Raw genomic sequence first — 12,022 nt, 5'->3', positions numbered from 1 at the left:
ACGGCTATTCAAATAGCTACAGTACTTATGATTAGCAAGGAGCTCATTTTGTACTTCTTTAGTACCTTAGGACAAAGTTGACACAGACAACGCATTGTGGCTGAGAGTTCTTGTTGTTATAGATGACAGTTGCTTGCGTCTCCACCCACACAAAACCTCCTCTCTTGGCCAGCATCCGGTATTGGCCTGTGCTGACCTGGCCCTTTGCAAACACTGAAACAAACACAATTACATTACACTAGGGATGTTCGGATCAGGAATTTATGCTATCAATTTCAATCATCCATGAGTGAGATCATCCGATACCAATACCAATCACATGTATATTTCAACAAGTTCCTTTTTCTATTTTATTACTGTATTTTTCGGACTATAAGTCACAGTTTTTTTCATAGTTTGGCCAGGGGTGCGACTTATGTGTGAAATTATTAAAACATTACCGTAAAATATGAAATAATATTATTTAGCTCTTTCACGTAAGAGACTAGACGTATAAGATTTAATGGCATTTAGCGATTAGGAGTGACAGATTGTTTGGTAAACATATAGCATGTTCTATACAGTATGTCATATTTATTTGAATGACTCTTTCCATAATATGTTACGTTAACACACCAGGCACGTTCTCAGGTGGATATTCGTGCGTCATATAACGTACACTTATTCAGCCTGTCGTTCACTATTCTTTATTTATTTTAAATTGCCTTTCAAATGTCTATTCTTGGTGTTGGGTTTTATCAAATAAATTACCCCAAATAATGCGACTTATACTTCAGTGCGACTTCTATGTTTTTTTCCTTCTTTATTATGCATTTTTGGCAGGTGCGACTTACACTCCGGAGCGACTTATACTCCGAAAACTACGATACAAAATAAATAACTAAAATAACGAATCAAAATCAAAAACAGTAACATTGAAAAAATGTTTGCCCTTTAAGTCCTCCTGTGTTTACAAAAACAATACTAATTGATTTTTAGAAAATATAAGTAATCAATCATTCCAGTACTGATCATATACTGATATTAACCTTGATGTTGACACCACCAGTTTACGGCTCGATCAGCCCTCCTTTCATATGTGATGTAAAGACTGTGACAACCAACAGTTTTATCCTCTTTCTAGACTCATATTAATCTCTTGATTAATTCCCTGTTAATAGCTGCTTACTTTCTGCTGCAATGTGGTTCCACCTACACTGTTTGAACTTTACTACGCACTTATTTCTTGGTGTTGTTTAAAGCTATCTTAGCAGCAGTTCATTTAGCGATAAGCATGCCTGCTCCTAGCTTTCTCTCGGTGCATAACATGTTTAGCCTTGTCCTAAAACTTGATAGGGATACCTAAGATATTAAGAAATGCAGTTGATTTGCTATAATGGAGGGGACTATTATTAATTTAGATGAACAGCTCCACACTCTATATGGAGATACACTACTGCTGCTAGCTTGTCAGCCAAAGGACTAAAAATAAACAATACCAGCCAGAGGGGATCAGCCTCTGTGATCGGCATTGAAAGGCGGTAATCTGCACTTTAAAAAAAAAAAAAAAAGTCCAATATTGATCGATGGCCAATAAATTGGCACATTCCTACATTACACCACTGTCAAACAACTCATTTTGATGCATGCATTTTTTGCAATGTTGCTTACAGTTGTGATGTGTCTTGGTAAGGTGATCTGAGTCCAGCGCGTGATAGTACTCATACACAGAACGATTCAGCAGCTCCTCTGGCTCATATCCCATCAGCTCAGTGATCCTGTAAGAGCACACAAAGCAGAACGTCAGAAATAAAGCTCCTGCAGTAGCTACAGTGAACAGTAGGTGGCAGTATGATTACACTGGATTATGGAAGCAGAGTGTGATTACCTCTCGTCACAATATGTGAACTTCATGTCCATTGTATGGCGGCTGAGGAATGTCTTGGTGTCCAGAGGGACCTCAATGTTGGAGGGGTGTGGAATAGGGTCACAGATTAGCACCAAGTAAGGAACCTGTTGCTCTTTGTGGTCTTTGGCAGTCTGCTCCGTGAGGCTGTCGTGTAGACGCACATGACCGGAGCAGTGGAGCACCTGCAGATGGTTAAAACAAACACAGCACTTATTTGAAAGAATGGTTTGGTTCATGCATCTGTTGATTCTTGGAAAAAACAAAAAATCGCAAGTTGTTGCTTGAGCATATCATTTAGGTTCACATCTAACAGTTTAAAATGTTAATCTGTCAAAAACAAACTGGCATGCTTTTTGCCATGATAAACTACACTTACATTTTGGGTATGGACATACATTTTCCACAAGTAACCTGAGCTAAGTGTTTGTATGCCATTGAGGCCATTAACTGTCTTTAACATGGAGCTTAAGAATTACAGATCTCCAATGGTCCACCTACTGTCAACTTCTTTGCATGCATTACATACACTATTATACACTGACTCATTTGAATTCTAACGTTTACACACAAATGGTCAATTTGCTTTGCATTGCATTTGATTACCAATGATGATCCCTGAGTCCATCTAGCACTTTACATTATCTTCAAAAACCTTTGATTACCTTCCATGTAGCGGACTTGACGTTGACAGTGCGGCCTCTGCTAGTGAGTGTGCACTTCATCCGAAGAAAGAAGCTGCGGTCTGATTCTGATTCTTTGGTCTTTTTTGAGCCTAAAATTGTGACAAGACAGAGAGAAACTTGTTTCAAAAGACGGAAACAGAATGATCATGCAAGTATTTATTGTACAATGTTATTATTACACGGAAAATGCAATTCAAAATGTTACCACTTAGTTTTAATAAATTTGAACTGCTACGAATACATTGGATGCTACCTGTTCGCCCTTTCTCCCACACACATTAGAATGGGACTGTTCGGCAATGCAGCTTGTACAATAGATAGTATTGCTGTGTGTTAATATAAATCGTACAACATTATCGTACAATATAAAATTTTATTACACACATAATAATTTTAATGTCTGGGCTGAATTAAGTAACTGCAGCAGCAGCAGCTGCTGCTGCTTTGCGGTGGCATTTTTAAAGGGGAACTGCACTTTTTTGGGAGTTTTGCCAATCATCCACAATCACTATGAAAGACATGACAGATGGATTTTTATGCATTGTAAATATTGAACAAATGTAAATAAAAGTCTGCTTACAGCGAAGCCAATGGGACCGCCACTATTCTGCCCATAAAATCCGCCAACAATACTCAATTTACATTTCGTGACTTGAATATTAACCAAAAATTAACCAGGTGATAATATTATAAAGGCTAACACATTACATGGTTAACTATTTAGAGCGGCGCCGTCGGTGATCACTTCTGTGTTTGTATTTACATCATCGAGTGGTATGCTGCTACCCGCTTCTCTGCTCCTTGCAAGGTTATCGTTTATCATAAATCATGCCCCTCACCAGAAAAATAAATGACCGAGAATATAATCTGACAAGTTCGGACATATTGACAGCCGTTTCGAACCTAGACCCGCCAGCCCTGTTTGCGGGGATTATGAGACATTTTCATCTGAATAGGAATATATAGCAGTCGGCGTCCTAATGACAGCAGCCCTTGTACGTCACTTACTGTAGTAAGTGATGTTTTATTATGTTTTTTAGCTCTCAAACTCTGCAGTGAGCAGAAAGCAGTAATGAAGAAATAAAAAGCAAAGATACCGTTTTTAGTTTTTTTTAAATCAATGCGGCACATACGCCTAAAATAATCAAAATACGGAAATATTAAATATTATAAATGTGCCCGTTACTACATTACATATATACTTACATCATGTATATAAAACCCTAATGGAGGTGTTTGAGTGTTTTTTAGAGGCTTTATAGGCAGAATTTAACACATTTATTTAATATTTAGTATGCATAAAAAAAAAAAAATTGCATTCATCGTCATGTCTTTCGTATTGATTGTGAACGATAGGCAAAATTCCAAAAAAAGTGCAATTCACCTTTAAATTGTTACGACGACAGGAGGCAGAGAAGTACGGATGTCACTAAAGTAGCTCTCTGCTGCTAGCAAAGATGGAAACACAATGCAATGCTAAATTAACAAAATCTGAAGATGACTTAGTGCCAAAAAGAGAAGAGGCACTCCTTTGTTTTTCTTTGAATTAAAAAAAAAATCAGATCCCGAACGCACAACGGTAATCTACAAAACAAGCCGCCGATGAGACGTTACAATCCACTTGAACACGTTTGATGTTTTCTGTCACTCTAAGACACAGCATGAAGAGCAGCACAGAGACTAGTTAAAATGGGACAAAGTACTAATGTTACCTTCCAACCTCAAATCTAAAACTACTCACAGGTAGCTCGGTTTTGCTTATGACATTAAAAAAAACACACACAAAAAAAGCAACCAAAGAAAGTTAAATTATCCGTCTAAAAAATTAGTTTTGTTTTTCATGTTTTATAATTATTTTGTCTCAACCACAGTACCAATAACAATTGCATGGGCATTCATCATGGACAATTATACAAATTTGTCAATGACGTAATCTACACTCCCAACTCATTGTTAAAGGCCCCATTTACACTGCACACAAAACTAAAAAAAATGTTGCCAGTCTTAACGCTCCAAAGTGCTATAAATCTGATTTTTTTTCACATCACATTTGGGCCACATAAGCAGGTTGTCCGAATCCGATCGGAATCTCATCTTTTTAAATATGACTTCAATCTAAACGGATATGTGAGCCATATGCAACTTTTTGGCCATGTCATTCATGTGCGCAGAGAAAAACGCAGCCCACCAGCATAAGAGGATACGTCATCACAACTCTGGTTTCAGTGGGAAAAGTCATTTTTCGGCAGGCAAATTTTCGGTGCATCACTAGTCAATAGTGTGCAAATAATAGCTTATGTGATATATGAATATCAAATCAAATCAATCAACTTTATTTATAAAGCACATTTAAAATTTACCACAGGGGTAGCCAAAGTGCTGTACAATGGACAGGTTAAAAGATAATACGAAGACCAAGCAAACAACACAACACAAACAGAACATGATAAAAAATAAATAAATAAAACATAAAAACAGGTTCACAGCAGGTGTATAATGGGGCGCCATTGCAGGATGGATATCACTTAGTGTTAAAAGCCAAGGAATAAAAGTATGTTTTTAAGAGAGATTTAAAAACAGGAAGAGAGTAGGCTTGTCTAACACTCAGAGGTAGGTCGTTCCAGAGCTTGGGAGCAGCAGCAGCAGCAGCAAAAGCTCTGTCACCTCTAAGCTTCAGCCTTGTGTCAGGGACCGTCAGTAGCAGCGGATCGGCTGATCTTAGGGATCGATTGGGGCAGTAAGGCTGAAGGAGGTCGGAGAGATATGTTGGCGCGAGGTTGTTTAGACATTTAAAAACAAATAGAAGGAGTTTAAAATTGATTCGATAACGCACAAGGAGCCAGTGAAGGGACGCTAATATAGGGGTGATGTGCTCACGTCTGCGGGTCTGTGTTAGCAGACGAGCAGCAAAGTTCTGCACGATCTGTAGGCGGGCGAGGGAGGCCTGGCTAATGCCGACATACAGGGCATTGCAGTAGTCTAAACGATTCGAGATAAAGGCGTGAATTAATTTCTCGAGGTCATGTCCTGACAGAAGCGGTTTCACTTTCGCTATTTGGCGTAATTGATAAAAACTTTTTTGAACGACGCTGCTGATTTGTTTTTCGAATTTAAAATCTGAGTCGAACTTTACCCCCAGGTTTGTGACGCAGTCGCTGAGATACGGGGTCAGAGTTCCGAGGTCAAATTTGGGGGAGGGAGAGCGACAAAATATACATTTTGATTCCAAAGAAATAGCGATTGTTGAAGGACCGGAATTTACGTTATGTTACGTGCATTGCCTAAGTTGTTTACGTAAGTAAGTTGAAAAATACAGTTAATGTACACAGGCGCTGATGTCCTCCTCTACTTAACAGCCATAAAAAGATGAGAACCGTCCCCAATATAATACACTGCATACATACATCCATTCATACATTACATGACTATTTTCACAAAAAACTAATTTTCAAGGTTTGGCAACCATATATGTGGTAGTGACTTATTTTATTTTATTGTAGTAGCAACATCTTGTCAATTTACAGAATCCTGTGAACTTTCTTTGTTTTCACTTTATCAAACTGCGCATTGCAAGTGACGTCGAAGACACATTGCGGCCTGTGCGTGTTTATACTGGAGTCTGATTAAGATAACATTTTACTTGCTGTGTAAACAGTCAGCTGAAAAAAAAAGGATTTTGAGAAAAAAATGCTATTTGGGCCACTTTGACCACGCTTACACTGTAGGCCAAAGTGGCCCACATTCACACGCCAGTCATCTCTGTAGGTGTACTACATAATGTACCTCCTTTGTGAACCAGCATCTCCCTCAGCTCTTCCTGATCACACGGGTGCGTAAAGTCAAACACGCTGTGTCCAGTCAGGTCAAACTGCAGATGTTACAGACATCATGTAAATCATTTTAACATTTACACACAAGCAGTAAACTGACTCTCGGCAGAGCCATGTCATTCGCTGAGCTCCACACATTTATCTGGGAGTTCTCAATAGGAGATGTATTTCAGAAAGCGGGGCCTTGTAAAAAAAAAAAAAATCATTGTATGTGATTAGATAAACCACTTGTCCGTTATCTTGAATGACATGCTACTTCAACCACTCACATCAAAATAAACCCGTGACGCTCATGAGAGAGGCGCTGGGAAATCCAAACCCGGTCGGAAGAAGAGCTAAAACAACCTTGCCACCAATAAATGCCTTCGAAACCGTTCTCTGTTCATATTTTAAATAATTAACATTCGATCGATGTCGCAAAACAGTTGCAATAGCAGAATCAATATCAGCACACGACTCCTCGCTCTGTGCCGCCATTGTTTTTTGAATCAAACAGTCCTTTTGGCGCTACGTCACATTTATGAAATCCTGCCAGGCGATCCTGATTGGTTCATTATTTTTCGTTATCTGGAAGGAGTTTGCAAAGCCTTCAAGCCCATACCCTTGTATTGAGGTCAGTGAACTAATGGGTCTGGCGAGAGTCAGGTTACACAAGCAGTTCATCCACTGTAAACTTTCTCTATCCTTATCAAGAAGTATCAGACGAACGTTGATCTTTCTTATTTCTAAAAATAACTACTGGACGACTCTAAGCTTTTTTTAGATGGATAGCTAGATAGTACTTTATTGATTTAATGCCAACAATTCAATTCAGAATTACCTGAGCCAGCCCAAGACACTTGTTAACATTATCAGAAAGATAGATCATATCTCCATCTTCGGACAGCACCATGAGAAAGCCCTCCAGAGATTTTAAGTAGGAGCTGTTCAGTTGGGCATCCATCTCGCTCTCCTCCTCTGATTTTGGCTCATCTGGATAGTAAAGCAGAAATGACAAAATTATCAGCTACACCAAAATGTACATAATATGCAAAGATTTACTGTATATGGATGGGTAAGGTTCTTTGAGAGACTGGGATTGAACTGCTAATGATTTTCTTTGTCTGCATCGAGTACTGGTCATGCATCGTTTGCTGTCAAGTTAAAAATACATGTTTGCTTCATTGGAAAGGCGGGGGTGGGGGGTTGAGAATAATTTAGTCGCTTAATTTTTGTTTTTAAAAGATATATTTTGTATTCATTAGCAAAGCCCTGAACTTTGGTTTCAGTGCCAGTGTTGTATTGAGCAAAGTAAAGCGTGCCTTAACGGATGTGGATGTCACTAAACTTCCCATAGCTGACGTCATGCATTTCATTTTGGTGCAATTACAAAACTGAAAAATATTCCGCAGTCAATTTTACGCAATCATGATTGATTCATCGATTCATGCCCATCCCTTGTAGTCATGAAAAATATTTAAAACGCCCACCAAATTAGTGGGTCTCAATAAAGTGGCCTTAATGTCCTTCAATGCATTGTTTTACATAAGGTTTCACTATAATGTAGCCTGGGGCATACCCTAAGAATACATTATGTAGGAAAATTAGGGCCACAATGATAAGGAGAAATTTAATGAGAAAGAAGCATATGTTGACCTACAATGGATTGGTTTTAGCATTACCGATATATAAACTTGAAGATAAAGGATACAAAAACAAATCTGAATGCGGCCCCACTTGTAACATTTTGCAAACACCTGCTTTTTCTACTTGGTAGGTGATGCAAATCAAATATTCCAAACTACAACGCTGTCAGCTTGGTTCAATATGTTGTTCTGCTATTTCTACCAGCTTAGATTTCACAAAAAGATTCTAAAATATAAATTTAAAACCCTGGACACGTTTTCTCTTAAATTGTTGGACCCAAAAAAATAAGAAAAATATGGTATGTAAAATCAACTGATAAAAGAAACATTCAACTGTAAACCATCAAATTCGGTAACACATCGGGAACACATTTACCAGTGTCAAGCAATTTCCTCAATCGCAGGTAGCTGATGGTGAGTCTCATGATGGAGGCCTTGTCCAGGCTGGAGCTGATGCTGTGAGACAGAGGTAGCTGCTCGGCCAGCTCGTAAAACACTTCGGACTCCTTCCCTCGCCGGCATCGCGCTGCATCCCTCGACTTTTCCTTTCTCCGCTCCGAGCTCACCCTGCAGGAGAGACGTGGTGGTTGGTCATCGTCTCCGCACATTGGCTCTGCAACTTTAAGGTGCCCTACAAGAGTTGCCATCGCTTCTTCCTGACTTAAGTACCAGAAGAATGGAAAAACACATTGACTTTATTTGCTTAATTGTGTTTCATTGTACTGTATGTATTAAAACATATCGACTTGTACTTCCAATCCGCAAAGTATGTGAAAATATTGTACAATCTTCTGCAATTCCCGTAGATTTAGGGTCAAACGCTGTCACCACTGGAATGCTTCTGCACTCTAGACCATATTAGCATATCAGTCATACTGGAAATACGCAAATATTAGAATATAGTGTGCTGTCTATCATTCACAATTGCTGTTAAGAGATGAACACGTTTCTTTTTATGGCATTCTAAGTTGTAAATAAATAAAAAGTTTGCCAACAATTGAGTCAATGGGGGCTCTCTATTCCGCCTCCAAATACTTTAAATAATTCATAACCCGCCAACAATACTTTATTTACATATCGTGACCTGAATTATGGGCTTCACGGTGGCAGAAGGGTTAGTGCGTCTGCCTCACAATACAAAGGTCCTGAGTAGTCATAGGTTCAATCCCGGGCTCGGGATCTTTCTGTGTGGAGTTTGCATGTCCTCCCCGTGAATGCGTGGGTTCCCTCCGGGTACTCCGGCTTCCTCCCACTTCCAAAGACATGCACCTGGGGATAGGTTGATTGGAAAAACTAAATTGGCCCTAGTGTGTGAATGTGAGTGTGAATGTTGTCTGTCTATCTGTGTTGGCCCTGCGATGAGGTGGCGACTTGTCCAGGGTGTACACCGCCTCCCGCCCGATTGTAGCTGAGATAGGCACCTGCGTCTCCCGCGACCCCAAACGGAATAAGCGGTTGAAAATGGATGGATCTGAATATTAACCAAATATTAACGATATTGTTATCAGACGCACCCAAGAACAGACAAACTATTTTTCACAGCACATTAATAACAGAGAGCTAACTACAGCTTATGCTGCTGTACTGTGAGTCGGCTGGTGTTCTGCTGCTGCGCCTTCTACTGGTACATCACGTCTCGGCTCATCTAAGTTATTCTACATTATAAATCATGCCTCTCATCTGGATTACAGGAGGATTTAGCCATAAATCCATTAGTTGTTCCTCTGTGACATTCAATTTACACCTGGATATTGAGAGACAAAGACACGACCAAAGACATCAGCGGTCTCCTCCAAGGTTTCTCATTGTGTCCATTGTGTTGAGTTTTTTTCTTGCCCTGATGTGGAATCTGAGATGAGGATGTCATTGTGGCCTGTGCAGCCCTTTGAGACATTGCGGGGCGGCATAGCTCGGTTGGTAGAGTGGCCGTGTCAGCAACTTGAGGGTTGCAGGTTCGATTCCCGCTTGTGCCATCCTAGTTACTGCCGTTGTGTCCTTGGGCAAGACACTTTACCCACCTGCTCCCAGTGCCACCCACACTGCTTTAAATGTAACTTAGATATTGGGTGTCACTATGTAAAGCGCTTTGAGTCACTTGAGAAAAGCGCTATATAAATAAAAATTCACTTCACTTCATTTGTGATTAAGGGCTATATAAGTAAATTTGATTGATTGATTGATGATAGATTTCTTGTTTAGCACATAGCAATACTGCTACATGATGCTTAGGGTTTCACTAAAGCTGTATTTGTTCAGCATTAAGCTTCTAAAGCTTGTAGCTCACTCCCCTCTCCTTATATTCAGGATCAACAATGTAATGTTCTGGATCATAATGTTTCCCCAAGCAATTGTTGTAGGCTCTCACAAACTCTGCATGATTTACTGATTTACTGTTGGAGGGAAGGGATCTGTGGTTCCCACCTCTACGTTATTGATCACGTGACTGGCTTGTTCATTATTTTTCAAAATGGCTAAGGAATCTCCATGAGATCGATACTATTTTGATCATATCTACTCTCAAACTTTGTAAGTCTTTTGGTTTTATACATCAGATATATTATAATAGCTTCAATATAGAGGCAACTTGTTTTTCCATTCTCTTGGTACTTTAAAAGCCTACTGAAACCCACTACTACCGACCACGCAGTCTGATAGTTTATATATCAATGATGAAATCTTAACATTGCAAGACATGCCAATACGGCCTTTTTAGTTATTAAATTGCAATTTTAAATGATGACGCGTGCGTTTGACGTCTCGGGTTGTAGCGGACATTTTTTTCCAGCCCGATCCAAGCTATAAGTAGTCTGCTTTAATCGCATAATTACACACTATTCTGGACATCTGTGTTGCTGAATCTTTTGCAATTTGTTCAATTAATAATGGAGACGTCAAATTAGAAAGATGGAGGTGGGAAGCGGTGTAATGCGGCTGCCTTTAGCCACACAAAAACACAGCCGGTGTTTCCTTGTTTAAAATTCCCGAAGGTGAAGCTTTACTATGGAACAGAGCGGTCAAGCGAACATGGTTCCCGACCACATGTCAACCGGCAGGTTTCGGTGAGAAAATTGTGGTAATAAGTCGGCTCTTACCGTAGTTATGAGCGGAGCTTGTGTCCTCCTGCAGCTGCTGCGGACTATTACCTCCTCCCACCGGAGACACTGGCGGTCACCACACCCGTGGCCACACCCCTCCGACTTTCAGGTACCATGTAATCTCACTAAAACACTAGTAACACAATAAGCAGATAAGGGATTTTCCAGAATTATCCTAGTAAATGTGTCTAATAACCTCTGAATCGAACTCACTGTCCTCGCCTTTTTCTTTTTGTAAACTTTTTTTTCTTTTCTAATCCTTCACCCTCAATATACCCTCCACAAATCTTTCATCCTCGCTCAAATTAATGGGGAAATTGTCGCTTTCTTGGTCCGAATCGCTCTACCTGCTGGTGGCTATGATTATAAACAATGTGAGGCTGTGGGGAGCCCTCACACCGGTGACGTCATGTGCACATCGTCTGCTACTTCCGGTAAAGGCAAGGCTTTTTTATTAGCGACCAAAAGTTGCGAGCTTTATCGTCGATGTTCTCTACTAAATCCTTTCAGCAAAAATATGGCAATATCGTGAAATGATCAAGTATGAGACATAGAATGGACCTGCTATCCCCGTTTAAATAAGAAAACCTAATTTCAGTAGGCCTTTAAAGTCTGCCCAAGAGTTAAAACACAGCAACTGAGTTCTGCTAAAACCAAACTCATGAACAAGCCATCATACAGACTGCAGTCAAATTCACATTTGAACTTGTACATCTGCCTGATTGGCTATGTATCAAACGAGTAGAAGTACACCCACTCGCTGTAAATGACTGAGAAGACAACATGTATCTCTTAGTCTGTGTTATGGTGCACAATCAAGATAGAGTACACCACCAATCATTTTGACATTTATGAGCACAGCTTAATGATCTACAAGAACAGTAGTAAAACGGTCATGCAC

General features: G+C 39.8%; 1 protein-coding gene across 5 annotated transcripts in view; it reads right to left on the bottom strand.

Annotated features, from left to right (window-relative positions):
* The window catches only part of hif1aa (hypoxia inducible factor 1 subunit alpha a), a 33,932-nt gene that overhangs the window by 6,007 nt on the left and 15,903 nt on the right, over positions 1-12,022 (bottom strand). For 3 of the 5 annotated variants that reach the window (XM_061895235.1, XM_061895237.1, XM_061895236.1), the window contains exons 2-8: positions 8,403-8,593; positions 7,222-7,373; positions 6,355-6,439; positions 2,551-2,660; positions 1,868-2,070; positions 1,651-1,757; positions 66-213 (exon numbers count right to left, since the gene is read on the bottom strand). In XM_061895235.1, coding sequence (XP_061751219.1) covers positions 66-213; positions 1,651-1,757; positions 1,868-2,070; positions 2,551-2,660; positions 6,355-6,439; positions 7,222-7,373; positions 8,403-8,593 — 996 coding nt within the window. Of the gene's footprint in view, positions 1-65; positions 214-1,650; positions 1,758-1,867; positions 2,071-2,550; positions 2,661-6,354; positions 6,440-7,221; positions 7,374-8,402; positions 8,687-12,022 lie in introns of all 5 variants that reach the window. The other 2 variants (XM_061895233.1, XM_061895234.1) reach the window with 1 other exon arrangement.

The sequence above is a fragment of the Nerophis ophidion genome, linkage group LG03 (genome assembly GCF_033978795.1).
Source record: "Nerophis ophidion isolate RoL-2023_Sa linkage group LG03, RoL_Noph_v1.0, whole genome shotgun sequence".
Taxonomy (NCBI): Eukaryota; Metazoa; Chordata; class Actinopteri; order Syngnathiformes; family Syngnathidae; genus Nerophis; species Nerophis ophidion.
This window is presented reverse-complemented; position numbering and strand designations above follow the sequence as displayed.